The sequence below is a fragment of the Thermobia domestica genome, chromosome 1, assembly GCF_964235325.1.
Source record: "Thermobia domestica chromosome 1, izTheDome1.hap1.1, whole genome shotgun sequence".
Classification (NCBI taxonomy): Eukaryota; Metazoa; Arthropoda; class Insecta; order Zygentoma; family Lepismatidae; genus Thermobia; species Thermobia domestica.
In genome coordinates, this window is record NC_137454.1 from 125,104,653 (window position 1) to 125,124,771 (window position 20,119).

Below are 20,119 nucleotides of genomic sequence, written 5' to 3' on the forward strand. Positions count from 1 at the left end.
CTATATGGAAAAGTGAGAAAAAGGACTGTAGATTGAGATTATATATTTAGTTTAACTTAACAAATGGTTGTGACAAAATGTTGCTCAGGACTTTCAGTATACTCCTCATACAATTTTCTTCTACGAACAAAATTGCCAATAGTAGCATTTTTCTTTTTCCGCATCAAGTAATGATCTCTACAAAGACAGTAGAGTAACGATCTCTACAGGCAGGCACTTTTGACTTTCTTCTACGACCCATTTGATTGTGGTTGACAACATGAACTACAAATTGTATATGCAGATTGTCTGGAAAATCAGGATCATCATTTACCATACTTTCTTTCAGAATAACTACCCTTTTACTCCAGTAACGTTAACAATCATTATAAGTTGTTCTATCATCCACCCACTACGACCAATGGCAACTAGAGAAAAATTAGACACTTATCATAACAGCACCAGATGAAGTGCAAACCTCGCCACAATATACTACAACCATTACTATCATTAACCTAGTATATAAATATTAACCAAACATGCCAAAGTTTCGACAGCCTCTCTTTTGAGGGAGATAAGTACTGCAATTTTCGGCCCCTGCTTAGGTTAGAGGACAAACTGTTGATCGCTTCAACTCCTAACTATAAATTGATGAAAGTGGTGTAGAAGTGGCCGGTGTTTATTAATATTTTGCTCGCTGTTCTAGTTCATCTTTGCAGTGTCTACTGCAACTAAAGCGCAGATTTCCAACTACAGAAAAAATAATCCTGTGGTTTATTTTTTTTATTATTATTATTATTATTTACGCCAGGAGGGGTAAATTTGCACATGTTTCCACACTACGTGCTAGATGTAAACATTCCTCAGACGACAACCATGAGGAAGACATCGTTTACCATCGTTAACTATCGAAAAAGTGACGAAATTCAAGCAGTCAGCACTACTTTTGTACAAAAAGGCGATAGGACACCTCAGAAGCCATCGGTCAACCCCGGCTAGTCAACTTCTAATTCTCTAAGACGCTTGATCATTGAGAGCTTCCTTTCCTATACCCCATAAGACGCACGGCCATTTAGTGGCACTTTAACCAACATTCTAAGACACATGAACAATGAGGGCGCTCTAACCTCTACCATCTAAGGTACTTGGTCATTGGGAATTCTTCTCCAACCTCTGTAAGACGCTTGGTTATCGGGAGATAGTTATCGAACCAACAAATTACCATGTTATTTAGGGGATCTTATGCTTGTTTGTAATACTGTTATATACAAGTGAAAACTTATAAAAGGTGATGGGAAAGTCCAAACTCTAGTGTACTATGTTTTAGCTCTACCCTCAAAGAAAAAATCTTTAGAATGATTCCTTTCCCAACTGCTTTCACTATGAGACGGCAGCCCATGTTCTTTGGAACGAGCGCTTGCTCATAAACATGCACTACTATAGTAGGCAAAACGGAATCCTTTTCACAGATCATACTCCTCTTCCCCTTTAAATAATGTATGGAGATTAATAATTTAGAAAGAAAATAGATATATATTTATACAGATAAGTAAATAGTTTCTTCCTGCATGTCTGTTTGTAGTGCAACCAGCTAAAAGGACGTTGCAAATAGTTACGAGATTATTTCTGACAAGAAATTAAGAATAGAAAAATCACGAGTTTGGATCGGGTGGGAAGTGCTGTGTACATCCAACTGGCATTTCTTTCAAATGATGCTTCTGCGTGCGGTGACCGTATAAAAACGCAGACTGTAGTTTGATTGTATAAACCAGGTCAAAAAACAGCCATAAGACACTTGAGTATAATTGAAGAGTGACGTACACAATCACTTTTTCTGGTATCCGGGAGTCAAAATCATTGTTTACAATGCCTTCTCCGACTCCAGTGACCCATATCAAGTGGTGCAATAAGAGAAAAGGGCTCAAATATGAAGTGGAGTCTATCGGGAAGAAGAGCTACACATTGAACTACAGAAAACAAAAAACGAAATCTTTCAGTTTTTCGTCCCACGTTATGCTTTGTATACTAAAGATGGTGATGATAATCAGTGAAATAGTGGAATGAAGAAGGTGGGAAGAAACGTGTGAACCACAAGATAACTCACATTAAATTTGAACACTTGGCTTGAGCTGGAGTTAAAACTAGGGACCTACGTAGCGAAGGTGAGAGCTTTACTATTGAGCTGTCACACCTTTAAAAAACAAGGAGTTCAACTTCTTTAAAAGAAAGTTTCTGGTTAAGAGGTGACGACAGGTATTATTTTTGAAGAATTTCCAATCAGTCTCTCTCGCATGATCACAGCGAATTGGAATCTGCTTGATATTTCAAGAAATTACTAGGGCGGGGTGAAAAGTTCTCAGCCTGACAATGGAAGACTGCGATTTTTAGTTCAAAAATGATTTTATTTTTCGACATAATCTCCTTGAACTTCAATACACGTGGTCCAGCGTTTCTCCAACTTCAGTATTCCTTCCCCAAATTGAGAGTGTGGAAGGTTGGGAAAAAAATTATCCACGACCCTCTCAACTTCTTCATTCGATGTGAAGCGCTTCCTAGAAAGAAATTTCTTCAAGTTTGGGAACAGATAGAAGTCCAATGGTTCAAATCAGGGGAATATGGGGGATGGCCGAGCAAATCGTACCACAAATCCCGGAGTTTTCCAATCGCCAATGCACCCTGGTGCACAGGTGCGTTGTCCTGGTGAAAGAATATTTTCTTCTTCAAGCCAGGCCTCTTCTCGCGAATTTTGGCATCCAGCTGGTCAAGAAGGTTGGAGTAATATTCGCCTGTAATTGTTCTCCCTTTTGCAAGGTAATCAATTAACAGGATCCCTTTCGCATCCCAAAACACGCTGGCCATGACCTTTCCGGCCGATATGATCGTCTTCGCTTTCTTCGGCGCTGCATCACCGGCTTCCACCCACTGCTTGGACTGCTGTTTCATTTCTGGTGTGTAATGGGGAACCCATGTCTCATCCATTGTCACAAATCGCCGCACAAAATCGGTCGGATCCTCTTTGAATCGGTCCAAAGATTGCTCCAAAAATCGTTTTCGTATTTGCTTTTGGTCGGCAGTCAGCAAATGCGGCACCCATCATGCGCAGAGCTTTCGCATCCCTAGTTCTTTGTGCAAGATGTTTCGCACCCGTTCCTCCGATATCGCCACACTCTCAGCTATCTCACTCACCTTCACTCGCTTGTCATCCAACACGATATCATGCATTTTTTCGATTGTTTCCGGTGTGGTTGCGGTTTTCGGCCTTGTTTCACGTGGGTCATCTTCGAGGGCTGTGCGACCACGTTTAAATTCAGCTGCCCATTTTTTAACGGTTGACATGGAAGGAGCAGAGTCCCCTTAAACTTTTGTCAACTTCGGATGAATTTCTGTAGAGGTTAATCCATCCAAAATGTCATTACCCCACGGTATTGAAGTTTATTCATTTTCATAACTAACACGCAAGACGTCTAACTGCAACAATTACCTGCACACAAACCACTTGAGAGAACAAGTTGACACTTGTTATACGAACAACTGAAAAGCGCCCCAGCCAAGAACAATAACATTTTGATGATTGGAGTGCCATCTCTGGGTCAGGCCGAGAACTTTTCACCTGCCCTCGTATATGCAAATGAGTCGAAGAGATAAACGTACTCTACGGCACGAAATATTTGTTGGAGGATGCAGGTTTATGCAGAAACGAATAATCATCACTCTCTGCAATGGAGTTCATTCTTCTAGTAATAGGTACTCATTTGTCTACTTCGAAAAATAACGCAATCAAACACGGGTGATGTGTAAATTTAGTTCCCTTTATTTTCTAGTAAAATAGTAATTTATGCATGGAACATGTTCCTGCATTAGATACGGTAACAGTTCTATGAGTTAAATTCATGTTTATGCTCTAAATGTAAATTTAAGTGAATTAACTTGTAACTGCCAGAACTTTTGAATATTTTATATTAAAATGTGCACTTTCATACAATAAGCAATTGCTCTTCTGCTAACAGTGAGCAATAACTACTCCAAAATTTGTATTCCTTTTTGTTTGCCTTTGTTTCAAACTTTTCAGTAAAATATGCGACCCTCTAATGTATTTAAAGAACTTACCAAAAATATTTCTTCCATCTCGATACAAGCGAAAGAATTCACCACGTGTGTACCCCGATTTGTTAATTCACGCACCCAACAAGAAACTGTTGTATAATGTGATCTACCTAAGTTCATGACTTTCTAACAATAGTAGTTTTCATGATATATTTGGGTGAAAGTTATTTCACAACGCTTCAGCCAAACTCCAAAGTGCAAAGCGTAATTTTGGCCACCCGTCCCTTAAACACCGTAGCCAACGCACGCCTACTTTTGCACGGTATTCCTAGCATACAACTCTCTATATTCTGTTGTGTAGTATGTTCACCTCCGATACCTGTGTTAAAATAAAGAGAATACATCCGCGTTAGAAATATTGACATGTCCTTGTCAACCTGAATTGTTTCTTCCGACTTTCGCGCCAGCCTATTTTAATACGTTTATTTATTTCTTTTCGTAGCCGTGGATATCTTCCGTCCGTGATAGGTATCAGTGTAATTTCGTATTTTCAACTTCAATTCGTAGTTTCCATCCAAAGTTCTTGCACGTAATTTTTGTCTTTTCCATAATTTCAACCCATTTTCCTTGCTCTTCAAATTAAGTTTTGCACTCTTATCTTATTAAACGCTTGCAGGGACATGGGTTTAGAAGTAAATCCAGAGAAAACTAAATACATAGAAGTGTGTCGGGACCGTAATACAGCAAATTATGGATGCGTTAAAATATTAAATAATTCTTTTGATAAAGTAGATACTTTCAAATATCTAGGATCAATATTAACAGACAAAAATAATATTCACGAAGAAATTAAATGTCGAATAAAAGCAAGGAATTCATGTTATTATTCGGTTCAAAATCTCTTGTCATGAATTCTGTCGAGGAATTTGAAGCTTAAAATATATAAAACGATAATCATGCATGTTGTTCTCTATGGTTGCGAAACATGGTCGCTTACTTTGAAAGAAGAACATAGACTGAAACTATTTGAGAACAAGATCCTGAGACAAATATTCGGACCCCAGAGGAACGGGAATGGGGATTGGGAAATGGCGGAAACTTCATAACGAGGAACTACATAATTTATACGGTTTACCAAACATTGTTAGGGTCATCAAGTCTAGGAGGTTTAGGTGAGCAGGTAATCTAGTTAGGATAGAAGAAAATAGAAATGCATTTAAAGTCTTGCCTGGAAGACCAATCAGAAAACGACCATTAGGAAGACCTAGTCGCAGATGGGAGGACAATATTAAGATGAATCTCGCAGAGATAGGGATACAAAGTAGAAACTGGATCCAGTTGGCTAAGGATAGAAGTCAGTGGAGAGCTTTTGTGAACGCGGCTTTGAACCTTTGGGTTCCAAAAGCCATAGAGTTAGTTGGTTAGTTAGTAACTGTTTGCAAAGAGAATCAACAACGGTCCCGATGAAAATTTTCCTGTTTACGTTTGTCCCTTGTTCTCACAGTTCAAAGATCGAAGCACACATTTAACCTCATTAACAATCTTGCGTTTAAAAATACCACCTAATTGTACTTTCTTCAGTCTTACAACTAGACCGGAGACATAGTCCTGTAAACCAACTATCTTGGAAGCGGGATAGTGTGCTAGGGAAAGTGTGCTAGCGGGATAGTTTGTTTATAGACAATATCCATAACTTTTATGTAATCTTCTTTGACATAACTTCATTTATAATCGTTAATGACCACCGATGTATTCACTGCATCGAAAGTTTTTTAGTCAGTGACTGTAGCACATAAGAGCAGTACATGCATGCTTATATGATTTCTGTAAGTTTCGCACTATCTGAGATATATATATGGTCTACTATGATATATATTAAATTTGTTCTGCTTTAAGGTTATAGTTAAGTATAAAACAGTAGGTTTCATCAAGCAACTAACACGTAATTACAAAGTTAAACATAATTTAGGCAATATTGTAGAAAAATATATTAAATATGTAACTATATCTAAATGTGTATAAACAGAAAATTATCGGCATATATCCTGCAAAGTTCCCAACTTTGCCATTCCTTTTCAAGAGAGATTCTCTTTCCATAATTGACAGTTAAGCCAGGTCGGCAGGCTCCATTTGTTAAACGTAAAATATCGCAAACTAGATAGCAAGTTCAAGATGTAACGAAACCTAGTTCATGGTCGGGAAAAACTACTTTTTGTACTCTGTTCCAAGAGGAAGAAAAATAATTATCCCTTCCTCTTTTAAAAAAATCTTCGCTGCCTGTTCACTTATGAGTGCAGAGGAAATTTCCGCTACATATTGCAGAAATTCAAGATTCAGTCGGTGGTTATTTGATACTGGACTACAAATTAGAACTTTTAGTCAATTTTAATTAGAAGTCCTATCACATCAATCCCCTGATACATTACTAGTGAAAAATATTTTTTCGTGGAAGATTTAAAAAAAGAAACAACGAAGAAACGTGAATCTATTCCTACCTTGAAAGAAAAAACCTAGCCATAAATACCATTTCTTTTATCGAGTTGACTTAAAAATTGCTCAAAGTGACAGTTACAAATTAAATTTCCAATAAAATATTAACTTCCCGTACGATCACTGGTGTCTGTCTAATGAAAAATGAAGTACTGTTTGACTTGAATGGTCTCAAAGTATCGGGACATGCCGAATAAGTATCCAATTCATGTGTAATGTCAGCTACATGACATTGATACTTAACTATACAGTATTGATCTTACATCTCGCTTAAACTTTATTTCGCCTTATACGAAATGACATTACCCATATATCGTATTTAAAACTTTCATATAACATGGTAGGAGGGACTTAGTGGAAAAATGGAACAATAATTTAAAACTTATATATCTGTGTTTGGCTGTGCTAGTTGAAATTGGTTATGTATTTATTATAGGAGAATGGATGGATTGATTTCTTGTTTAATGATCCCCTTATTATTCCATTGGTGATCAGATAATCTAGAATCGTACAAGCTTTCATTTGTAGTTTGTCAACGGCTTTCGAAAGCAACAATTTCGTCACACCTATTGCTTTTTTACTGAACCCTTTATTTACATTTATTTATATGTTTATTTATTGATATTAATAGCAGTTTTTTAAACTTGTGTTTCACTTTTACAGAATGAAGGGCCAGATGATCAACTCTATTTTCCAGTCCCACGCTCTGTTCTTAATCTAAGAGATTATGATGGAGACGACAATGATGGTATGGGTATTAATGTTAAAGAGGAATTTGATGAAAATAGTGACTCCCACGATAATAGATCATTATCTTCAGAAATAACAACGGTAGTAGTGGATGTATCTGATGAAGAAGACTCTCAGACACAGCAGAGGAGTACTTGTAATTGTAACAAAAACAAAACAACTACATCGTCTATCGCAATACAAAGTAATTTTGAAGGGAGCGAAACTTCACATGATATAATTTCAAATAACAGTAGACATTTGGGTGATCAGCAATTGCGTATTAAAGATATTTCTATCCAATGTACTGAATTAATTTCAGGCAGGGAAATAAGTGTTCAAACAGACATTAAGCCTCATCTTATATCACAAGAAATACAAGTAGCAGTAGAGGAAATAATTCCTACGGTACACGTAAAGACACAAACTACATTGAAGCAAAAAATATCTAAAAGTATCCAGTGTAATATTAATTATAAATGTACATCATGCATCATTAGTCATAAGAGAACTAATAAAGCTGAAGTTAATCATGAGGTATTAAAGCAAAGAGATTTGGGAGATGTTGACAGTAATTCTAGAAACACCGTAAAATACCCAAAGACACATTTATCTAACGAAAAAGAATTAGTACACAGCTCTGAATTTGTATGTAAAATGAAGGAAAATACAACTCATTTTAAAGAATATGAGACCAAAAGTAAATTAGCAACTTTAAGTCCTTTTAGAGGTGGCAAAAGTTTTGGTAGAGCCAGAACTAAGGGTACAAATCTAGATGAAGGTACTTTACAAAAAGTCCAAAATCTGAGAACGTGTAAACAATCTTCTTGTAATGCGAATAAATCTACAAATCCAGAAATCTCAAATAAACAAACAAGTAAAAGACCTGTTGTTGAAAAGCGTTTGAAACAATCCCCAGTTTATCAATCTGTGGTGACTAGTGAAGATAAAGAAGATAAAGCAGTGATATCATCAGCTAGTAAGCATGTAGAAAGTAACATAAAGAAGAAGATAAAAGATGTGGTTGAATGCAACACAAGGACTCATCAAAAACGCTCAAATACAAAAACAGGAACAAATAAATTGGAAGGTAAACCAAAACATAGGCCAAATGTCAGTAAGAGTGAAACAAATTCCGTTTCAATTCCTGTGAAGTGTATGAAAACGTTGAAAGCTACAAACCAACTGAAGCGAGATAGAACCTTCCAATTCGCTAAAAGGTATCTACAAAACTCTTCACGACTCTCAGAAGATAAAAGAAAACAAACTCCAAAAGTAATATTATCTAGGATAAATGTTTCAAATACTGTTGATATTAATGAAATACCTTTATCAATACTTCCAAGTAAATGTGTTGAAATAGGAAAGCATCAGATACAAATTAATAAAAATGATATTACGGTAAATGTCCCTGTACATTCAGTAGAAGATGAAAACTTCCCTGGGTATACTGTGGAAAATGAAACTGTTCTTACACATTCAGTGGAAGATAAGAATGTTGACGTCATTAATGCAATGTCTGCAAAAACTGAAGTCGAGGAAGACTTGATGGAATATGGACAATTAGATACACAAACTCAGTTGATAGCAACCCAGCAGAAAAAGAAACATTCCCATAAACTTTTGACAAATACATCATCTGTATCTACCAAAGTAGTTGAGAAATCACAAAAATTTCGGACAAGGTAAGTATATATATATATATATATATATATATATATATATATATATATATATATATATATATAATCATTTTTTTTATATTTTTGTATGTTCTAAGCGTCTGAAGATACAACTAACGATATTATTACACTGACAAATATAAGCCTTGAACGAAAGAGGCCAGCCACAACTTTTCCGTTATGTTGTCCAAATATATTAGGCGCCAAGGACATTGGCGCGTCTTCTCTTTCTAATGCGAAAGTGCCTTATTTGATATTGTACTATTTCTATTTTACGATTAAGATTAAATTACATATAATAGTTTTTCAAATCGAAGAGAGCACGTGAATACCATTAAATAATGTGCAAGGAAATTTGTTGGGTGATTTGTTCTAAATATGATTTCGTGTATTAATTTTTCATTGTCCTTACTTAATTGTACTTCCCATTATTAAATAACTGCTCATTATTGTACCTCACTTAATTGCGTTTAACCATTTAAGACTTCTGCTTACTTCAATGCTCATTAACATATTGAAATTTATTTCTTTAGTATTCTCCCTTCATTTCTTCTCTTCTTGTGCGTTTAAACAGTTCTACGATAGTCATAGATATAATCACTAATGTTTTCCTGAATACGCAAATTATAATCACATATCACATCACATATTTGTAAAATATTACTACGACGCTAACTAGGCTTAAGAATGACTGAATATCCTTGTCTGCTCAGCTCTGAGAATATTCTGTAAGTAAGATGATCTTCGAGGGATTGGAATTACTAATCTATTATATAATAATGATTACTTAAAATACAATATCTGAAGTGCCCGAATATGATGTTACCATTGTTTACTTTCTAGATGATTTAGTGTGGCGGAATTTATTTGCACGTGCTGAGTAGTGCCTTTCTTAGCTAGTTAGACGCTCGAATCGCATCACTTAAGGCTTTCCTTCTTCCCCTGTGTGGTGTCAATACTTTCCAGGAAGCAGTCGTGATCGTATGAAGTCAACAGCAGTTTGATAATCTGTATACTTTAAAATGTGATCGTTAGTTGCCAACTTTCGGCATTTTTAGGTATTTGTCAGTATGCAGTCGAGAAGTGGAATACAAAAGCATATTCAGTTTTTCTAATGCCAAATATGAGGAAGGGTATGTGCGTTGTCTGTCTTCACCTGTACATAACGTCCTGCTTCGAGTCTATGCATCACTCAACTGCCAACCGTTCGACCAACAAATATGAAATTTCAAACTTGGATATTAAATTGTAAGATATTTATTCTTAGAACAAAAAATTCTCAAAATGTGTAAGTTTGAATAAATTGACTTACAGTATTAATTAAGAAGCTAATATAAAATAAATTTTAACACCACTCCAATATTTCATAATAATGCAGAGGCTGGTATGCAATCACGTAGACGCCATTGAAATCTTCACTTACCAATGACAGTTCTTCCATCCACCACTGGTTGTATTCTATGTACACACGTTTTCAAATTATTAGACTCACGCTTGAAAAATGCAAAATTAATGTAGGAGTCCTAATTTCAGAGTTCTAGAACATTTAATTTAATGGTTCAACCAACAATATAGGATCCTTCATTTGTTTACTGTACAGTTGAAGTGGTGATATCACCGTTGAACAGGAGATGGTATTGGTGAGAGGGGGGATTCTGAAAGTGGCGTTTCAGTTGTAGATAGCTATTGTGGTTTCTATCAACAAGTTACAATCTCAATTGTTGTGGTTGCTGTCGTAAGAAGTAATGACGTTCAAAGCGTTCAACAGTTCGAATGGGCCAGTTTAAAACGATCGTGACGTGTTTTGTGTATCAATCATTTATTCTGTGTAGTCCAGTAATTGCAGCATAATGGGAAAAGCAAAAGACCTTTCTCCGCGTAAAATGGAAGTTAACAAAAATACTTCTGCTGGAAATAAGATATACACGGCAATACATTGCTAGTAGAGTTGGGATAGAACAAAAATTTGCGAGTAGAATCAATGTTGAAATGAACAAGAGCCAAAATAGGGTTCGGAAGTGTGGATGAGAATCAAAGCTATAGCTAAAAGATATCAGAAAACTAAAAACATTGGCTCTGGGAAACAGAAGTGAAATTTCTATTAGACTTAAACATAAAAATGGCTGAGTATTGCGCAGACATTTTCCTGAAAATGTTCAAAGGATTCTTTGTTGCGAGAGAATAAAAGTACACGGTCAGGAAACAATAATTAGAGTCTACTCCAATCGTAGTAAAGAAGCGCCTCGAATGAGCACGAGGCCTAGAATATTGGACTGCTGACGATTGGAGGATAGTGTGTTTCAGTGATGAATCATATATCTTTGTGTCTGATGAAGGTTAACAATATGTACGACGCTGACCTGGGAGGAATTCAAGTTGGAATATCTTTAATAAACAGTGAATCATCCTACTTTTGTCATGGTCTGCGGTGTGATCTCTGTCTTCGGGCCTGAAAGACTGTATATAGTAGAGAGGACAATAAAGCACGACCAATATGTACAAGTTCTTCAAGAAGAACTGCTTTCCCAGAATGCACTCTGGTTTGACGACGTACAATTTAACTTTATGCATGGTGGAGCCTCATGCCACCAGGCCAAAGCTGTGACAAAATTCTTCGAGGAAACGAAATTTATGTTCTTCCGTAGCCAGGCAAGAATCCTGATATGAACCCGATTAAAAACTTTTGGAGCTTCATGAAAGAAAAGCTAGAAAAGAAGCACATTAGAACCAAACTTCAATTGATCAAGGAGATCAACAATTTGTGTGATCACGATGCTGAATTGAAGGCGAAATGTGCTTAACTCGTACATAGGATGCCACAAAGGATAAGGGATATCATAAGAAATATCAATCTTTCTTTGAGAGATAATTTTCTTGTAAGTATTCCATTTCATTTTTTGTTTCCAATTTGGATATACCCACTTTATACAGGGTCAGTCCTTAAAGTAGTACGACTGAGTCAATTAAAAATAAGATATTGACAGAAATAACACTTACGCTTAATATTCTTCGAAATATGATCCTCCTATATCCACACGCCGCTGCCAGCGGGATTTCCAGTTTTCATACGGTTCCTGGAAGGCGGAAACTGGAATGCTGTTCAGCTGCCTCGTCATGGCCTGTTGTAATGCTTCCACCGAGCCGTGATGATGCTCTCTCAGGATGGTTTTGAGGCGGGGTAAGAGGAAAAAGTGGTGGAGCAAGGTCGGGACTGTAAGGTGGCTGAGGCAAGGTTCCAATGTTATGTTGGGCCAGAAACGCCACCACTCGGAAGGCTGTGTGGCTCGGCGCATTGTCATGATGCAGTCTCCAGGAGTTGGCGATGGCTGGGCGGACGCGGACGATGCGATTCCTCAGACGTTCCAGGACCTGGAGATAAAAAAAAAACTGCATTGACAGTCTGTCCGTGTGGAACAAATTCCCCGTGGATCACTCCTTGTGAATCAAAAAAGCAAATGAGCATGATTTTCACTTTTCATTTCGTCATGCGCGCCTTTTTGGGGCGTGGGGAATTTCGGGTGTGCCATTCTGCGCTTTGACGTTTGGTCGCAGGGTCGTACTCAAATGTCCACGTCTCGTCCCCAGTCACCACATTGTCTAACAAGTTTGGATTTTCACTCACTTATTCGAGAAGGTCCTGGCAGATCCGTTTGCGAACGTCCTTTTGCTCGCTTGTCAGCACTCGCGGCACCAACTTTCCACAAATTTTCCTCATTTGCAATTTTTCGTGCACAATTTCGTGAACTTGGGTTTTAGCAATGCCAAGTTCATCGGCAATCATGCGAACAGTTAATCTTCGGTCACTGTCCAGCAAATTCTTCACTCTTGCAACATTTTCCTCCGTTTTGGAGCTTGAAGGTCGTCCTGACCGTGCAGCGTCTTCAACTTCTCTCCCTTCCCTAAACAGGTTGTGCCACTCAAACACACTCGATCTTCCAATGGCGTTATCACCGTACGCCGTCTTGATCATTTCATGAGTCTCTTTCCGAGTTTTACCGAGCTTCACGCAAAATTTGATGGCGTAACTCTATTACAAAAGATTGGCCATGACGCAGCGTGACGAGGGTCACTCGCAGAGGTTACGATGACGAGCGATCTTTACCCTGCTATGGCTGGCAGCCGACTGGCGCTGCTTCATGTCTTTCCTTAGATTCACCTCAACCAACAACAGGTGGAGTAACCACCGTCAGTCTGTAAAAAGAAAAGAAAAAGTCAGTCCTACTACTTTAAGGACTGACCCTGTAGTAATTATTTTTGAATGTTACGTACGCATTTGTTTTATTGATATTGAAAAGCATATGCCACACCCACTAGAAATTAGGGCATAGTTACAAAGTAGTAATTTGGACTAAGTTCGAACGTATTTTCTCACCTGATATTGTAAAAACAGTAAAATATTCAGAAACTGAATGTTGAGTGTAATAATTTGAACACGTCTCTAGCGACTAGTACTTTTGTCAATTGACTGATGGCGTACTTTACACTGAAAGACATGTGTAAGTATGAAATGAATATTTTGTTCCACTCCTCTTAGGAATCTTTCGGGAGGCCAGAAGATGTATCTAACTTGTGAGATAAAGACAATGTTTCAAAGCTCCAAAAGGACAACAATCAATTGGACTGGCATTGGATTTTCTATAAAGTGTCTCCGAATGGAAAAGTTCAAATTTCGATTCTAGTTCCTGTTCAACTGTGGAAATCTAGCAATGATTTGGCCGTGCGACGGTTGATTTATTCGATTTAGTTCCACCCCATTGGTATCTCCCCCATAAGGTACGGGAATTTCGTGATAATCCGTCAAAATATTTTGCTAATAATATACAGTATTGATTTTTAACGTTATTAGAGCACGAAATAACCTTAACTTCGTAGCAAAATCGTATCATAAATTTGTAGAGATACTTCTGTATATAATTCCTTAGAGATACTTCTGTATATAATCACGTAACACCGCATATCATGGGAGGGTTAAAATTGTGCATCGCGTAAATCATCATTTTCTGTCCCAGAATATGTAATATTCTTTTTCTTAGTTTAAAGTTAGCACAAAATAGAAAAAATATTACATTTTCTGGGAAAGAAAATCATTTATGTAGTGGACATGTTTTAACGCTCCTTTGGTGTGCTGTGCCAAGCTTAAACCCTTGGTATGCGTAGCGTTAATTTTACACTAACGGATGAAGTCAGGCTCACTAAATTTGTTTTCAGATGTCTTGGATACAATTAGTACACGGTCGCTAATTACCGTCGCACCATAGCATCGACGGTCAATGTAAAACAAGAAATTTGTTCGTAGGAATGTTTCATCTACACTCAAAAAAATGAAGGCGCATCGGAAAATGTTACATTGTAGCCTTCGCAGAATCGACTCACTTTAGGGCATAATTAGATTTCTATAGCATGACTATACTAGTAGATACATTACGCATTACTGTATCAGTGGTGTAACTTCTACATTTCTGTGATGGTAATGCATTTCATCTATATTGACGCCCTTTAGCCTCAGTACTGATTTTACTATGAAATTTGTTTATATGAAATCCAACGTGAAAGAATAACTCAAATGTATATCCTTCTGATGGTTGGTGCAATATTTTAATGTGACGCGCATTACAAAGAAGGGCAGGGGTTCACCGTAATAATCTTTTAGCAGGGTTGGCAACACTAATGAAGTACGGCGTGCGCAGAAGCATGTCCTAGTATTCTGTGCTTACAGCAGAGATCGAATCATCCTAGTGGAGTTGAGTACGGGAGAATACCAGTAAAGTGAGATGGCTGTCGTAATACAAAATCCCGCTAAATCTGAAGTCAGACATGTCATACGATCTCTGAATGCTAAAGGACAGAATCCAGCTGATATCAATAGAGAATTGTGTGCCGACAACAATGAGTGAAGGGAAGGTCAGACAATGGTGCAGATAGTTTTGGCAAGAGCATTCATATGTTCATAACAATGAATATAGCGTAAGTCCTAGTGTTCAGGCGGACGATCTGGTGGGACGTTCACGAGAAAGTGCGATCCAGTCGCCGGTTCACATTAACTGAACTCGTCGGAGAGTTTATAGAAATTCCTGTGAAAATAGTGCATCGAATTGTAGCTGACAGGCTCTGCGAGGTGGGTTCCAAAAATGCTGACATTCTAACAAAGAGCAAAGAATGATAGTTACACGTGATTTTTTACCTCCTGGGAAGAGGATGGGGATGACCTTTTTTCTCATATAGTGACTGAGGATGTAACCTGAATATTGCACGCCATTCGAGAGTCGAAAGAGCATTCATTGCAATCGCTGCATCTAGTTACCCTAAACCAAAGAAATTCAAGCGCCATCTGTTCACAAAATTATGGCAACCGTCTTTTGTGACCAAAGATTGTAATTCTTGTGGAATTCTTGGAACCGGGATGAACAATTATAGCAGATGTGTATTGCAAAACACTGAATATTCTTCGACGTTCCATCCAAAATCGGAGTTCTGAACAATGAGAACACCAGCCTACACACAGGTACTCGTACTATTGAAACGAATTTAAAGATGTCGATGGGAATTATTCAGTTATTTCCCTTACAACCCAAACCTTGCCCCCTCGATTTCTTTCTTTTTTTTCACTTGAAAAGTTTACTTGCATTTGAGCATTTGAAGGACAGTAAAGTGCTCAGGACATCATTTCTGGACTGGATGCATTTTCAGGTGGCAGATTTTTATACAAAGGGTATACGGAAGCTTGTGCCACGCTACCAGAAAAGTCTGGAAATTCTATGTGACAACATTGAAAAATAGTCAAGGTATGTACTTGTATATCAATCATAATAAATTTCATCTTGTATCTTTTTTATTTAAGATCGGCCTTTTTTGACATGCGCCTCGTAAAAATCCTATGAAAATATTTTAGTCTCGATTTCCATAAAACAAAAAAACATTAAAATAATATCAAAGGTTACAGCAACAATTTCAATTTGTATTGATAAACGTTTAATCAAAATGCACTTAGCAATCTATTTTACGCCAGGTGCAGTAATTACGAATTATAGTTTCTGTGTAAGAAGTCTGATCAGAATGAACGATGAGAGTTTTGATTATTATGCAATCTGGAAGATTGATTTTATTTTCATGTTTCTTTAAGATCAATAAGAAAATGTGGATAATTTTTCTTTTACAGAACTGGAAAAGTTTTTGAGTGCCATGTGTGTTTCAAAGCATTTCGTTATTTGTGTATTTTACAAAGACATGCCAGAATACATAGTGAGGAACGATTTTTGTGCGACATATGTGGCACTGGTTACGCAAACAAGAAATTGCTATCTAGACACATATATGCACATCTTGGATTGAAACCTCAATGTAAAATATGTGGGAAGGTTTTCACTCGTTTCAGTACTGTAGTCAATCACATGCGATCACATACAGGGGAGAAACCATATAAGTGTGAATTTTGTCCCAAGCGATTTTCAACAAGTGTTTTATTGAATAGTCACACACGTACTCACACAGGTGAAAAACCATATACTTGTTATATATGTAACTATGCTACATCTCAACGCACGTCATTGAAACTTCACTACCGTACTCACACAGGTGAACGACCTTACGTCTGTCTTATTTGTAAGAAAAGATTTGCACTCAAGAAAACTTTAAAGAACCACATGTCATTGCACACAGAAGAAAGGCCACATGGATGTCCCTTGTGTGAGAAAACTTTTAAGCAATACAGCAATTTATGTACTCACATCCGGACACACACTGGTGAAAAACGATATGAGTGTAACGAATGTGGCCGTAAGTTTAACCAAAAATGTCATCTACAAAAGCATATGTCAAGTCATGAGAATACAGGACAAGTATACGATGTTGATCAGGATTACATTAAAGAGGAATTGTAGAAGATACTGTTGTGTGTTTACTTTCCGGTAATAATTTCTCCTTTCGGTACCTTTTTCCAATGTATTTGTAATTTTCGATCTTTTTCTACAGAGATAATCTAATTTTGCATGTTTTGAAAGCAACATAAAGTACTTTGGAAGCATTCTTCACATGAAGATTAAAAACTTGTACAAACAGTACTTGAGTACAAAAGCTTTGTTTTGTTGATATTGCCCTCCATTTTCTTTTCGAGATACTATATGGCCAGCAACTGTCGTGCTAATATCAAACTAAGAAAAGTAAAATTTTAAATCAAAAAATGAAATTGTTTCATTTCACTCAGGTATGCTGTATGGGCTAAAGGAAAATGTAATGATGAACATAAATGGAATGAAGGAGGAGGAAACAGGAGTAAATCAAGAAAAGCCATGCACAGTGTTTGTCACTACAAGGTATACTTGGCATGAATTGGGATCGAACCAAGAATCCCGCGCAGCAATTTCCAGCACTGAACCATCGTGGGCCCAATTTTTAATCAAGTTGTGCATTAGATGTCAATAATTTGATGAGGAAACCTATAGTAGGATAATCTCAACAAAGATTACCGAAAATTTCTATAGATGTAGAGCGAAAGAGGAAAACAAGATAGCAGTAGGATAACGTCAAACAGATTACCCGAAGATTTCTACAGATACAAGAAAGTAATTTTAATCACTTATGATTTAAATAATAAAATTGGCATTTTAGTAATGACCATAGTGTGTATTTATACAAGACTTACACTATTGTAATGGTAGAAGAGTATTCAAGTAAAAAGTTGCACCTCAGTAATATACGTTAAGCTATGCATGATGCAAATTCCATTTTCTTGATGCAAAATTATAGTGCTAAACAAAGCTCCAAAGGATAAAATTGCAAATAAATAACATGGTCAATATATTGTACTAATAGTATATTAATGCTACTTCATTAACAGGTATATTAACAGGTGATCTTCAACATATTTTCTACCATGGATGAATCAATGATTAAAACCTTCAGAAGATGTTATTGAAAAAATAACTCCATGGACATACAAACCTAAGCGAAGATTACATAGTAAGTAACATGAAGTGATTGTGTTCTTCGTTGTTACACTATACTCAAGATGTTTTAATGGAGTAAATACTGTTAAGGATACTGAGAAAAGAAAGTTCCACGACGACATACGAAACTCATTGTTCCAAATATTTCTTCTTTTTAGGGGGCATGTTGACTCAGTGGTAGAGCGTTCACCTCTGCTGCATGGGGTCCCTGGTTCTATCCCAGCTCGTGCCAAGTGGGCTTCGTGGTGGACACATACCGTGTTCATCGGTTTCTTTGTGGTTCTTCCGTTTCTTCCCACTATTCATTCCACCATTGCATTTACTTATCATCACCGCCCCCTTTAGCCTAGCCGGCGTAAGCGTGGGACATAAAACAAAAATTTCATTTCAAGATCTTTTTAAATTCGAGTTTTGGTGTAACTACCGTGATGTTCTCAAACGTCTCACTGAATTAATACAAATGCAATAGTGTTCATTTGAAATGTCTATAAATACAAATATCTTGTAAGTTTCGAAAGACTGTACTTAACTAAGTTAAGATTGATTTAGGAATTATATATATATAGATTTTGTGATGTGTGTAAATATAGAGAGAAAATTGGTAAAATCGTATTCATATAACTAAGTTGTAAATATTAATAACGAATAAATAATTAGTTGTTTCTGTATATAACGTTTTCTTTATTATTATAGCTCACAAAATTATTTCGCCAAAGCGCAATTATTTTCCATAGTTACACTAACAGGGAGAAATCATCCATATTATTGTAACTTCAATTATTCAATGAAATTTATAATGAACATTTTTAGAATTTCTTAACATTTAAATTATTAGGATATAAGAGAAAAATGTCCAGAAATGAGATGTTACCAATCAATAGATCTCATTAAGTTAAACAAGATCCTATGGGGAAATCCAAATGTGTTGTTCTCAAGGAAATCGACGGATACTTAATACTTCTGAACGAAAATTGATGCTGCCCGATGACCACGCCACTTACGAGGATGAAAGTGAGACTAAAATTAACCTTCGTAAAGTTTTTCATCATGACACTAGCAAGATGATAGGAGAGAATAGTTAATGAGATACAACCGAAATTTATTATTATTTCCTTTTAAGTTTTGTTTATAACTAATATTTTGAAAAGATGATGCTATCTATGGATAGATGACATCAAACAAGAAAATGACGTGTTTGAGGTTAAATTGTAAATTGAGGTACTTACAACGGGTAGTTGAGTCTCATTAATTAAATATTTAAATTGCACTGGTTTTTTACGTTTTGTAATACTCATGATTTTACATTTACTAATATTTACAGTCAATAAATTACTTTGACACCATTGCACCACTGAATTTATGTCTTGTTGAAGTTGATTACAGTCATTTATGGAGTTTATACATCTAAAAAGTTTGAGGTTATCGGCATACAACAATTTGTGGGAATACGTTATACATCTAGGAATATCATTTATAAATATTACAAATAGTAGTGGACCCATTATGTCGTTTTTGTTCTAATTCTTTCTTATTCTTTTTTGCATCAATAAGAGTTTTAGCTATAGCTGCTCATCCTCCTGAGAACAATTTAAAGTTCCAACTGCCCGATAAAGTTGGTATCGTAAATATAAATCCACCAATATGTTATTTAGGTGAACTCAATCTTTTTCATTTGCGAAGTGGTTAAAGTTAAGTTCATACATTTTCCTTCTTTCATCTTAACTTTATCACTTACTTGTTTCTTTGTTAATATATGATCAATCTTTAAATTCTCAAGGTCATTTTGAGAAATAAAAAACGTACAAACTTTCATAGAACACATACTTCCTATTTATTTAATAGAAAATCTTTGTTTGTAAAAGTATGATTGTTGTTGCTTCACCAAAATCAATTGAATAGGTTCATGCAGAAAGAACGTATGTCATAAAAATGGCGAATATGATTTTTATAGTAAAGCCTACTCGTATGAAGTCGATCAGGCTAAAAAGTTTTACACTGTAATAGAGCATGCCAAAGCCACGGCAGATGAAACAAGTGCAGAACTCGCATTCGATTACATGCAAAAACCAGCCCCTTCCAAACATCCCAGTGCAGGAAATTTTTTATCCAAGGCAGCTGTGGGTATGTCTTTGGTATCCATGATCTCAGATCAAATCATGCATAGATGTACGTCTACCATGAGGGCGAGGGAAAAAAACTCCTGACGAAGTCTGCAGTTTCTTGCTAGATTTTATCTCTGCGCTGCCTAACACA

At 36.5% G+C, this 20,119-nt stretch overlaps 1 protein-coding gene across 4 annotated transcripts in view; it reads left to right on the plus strand.

Moving 5' to 3' along the window:
* The window catches only part of LOC145688948 (uncharacterized), a 35,640-nt gene extending 16,554 nt beyond the window's left edge, over positions 1-19,086 (plus strand). For 2 of the 4 annotated variants that reach the window (XM_081763116.1, XM_081763123.1), the window contains exons 3-4: positions 7,177-8,927; positions 16,081-19,086. In XM_081763116.1, the coding sequence (XP_081619242.1) occupies positions 7,264-8,927; positions 16,081-16,801 (2,385 nt within the window). In that variant the 5' untranslated portion in view covers positions 7,177-7,263 and the 3' untranslated portion in view covers positions 16,802-19,086. Of the gene's footprint in view, positions 1-7,176; positions 8,928-9,767; positions 11,801-16,080 lie in introns of all 4 variants that reach the window. The other 2 variants (XR_014132040.1, XM_081763112.1) reach the window with 2 other exon arrangements.
* Positions 19,087-20,119: the final 1,033 nt, after the last annotated feature.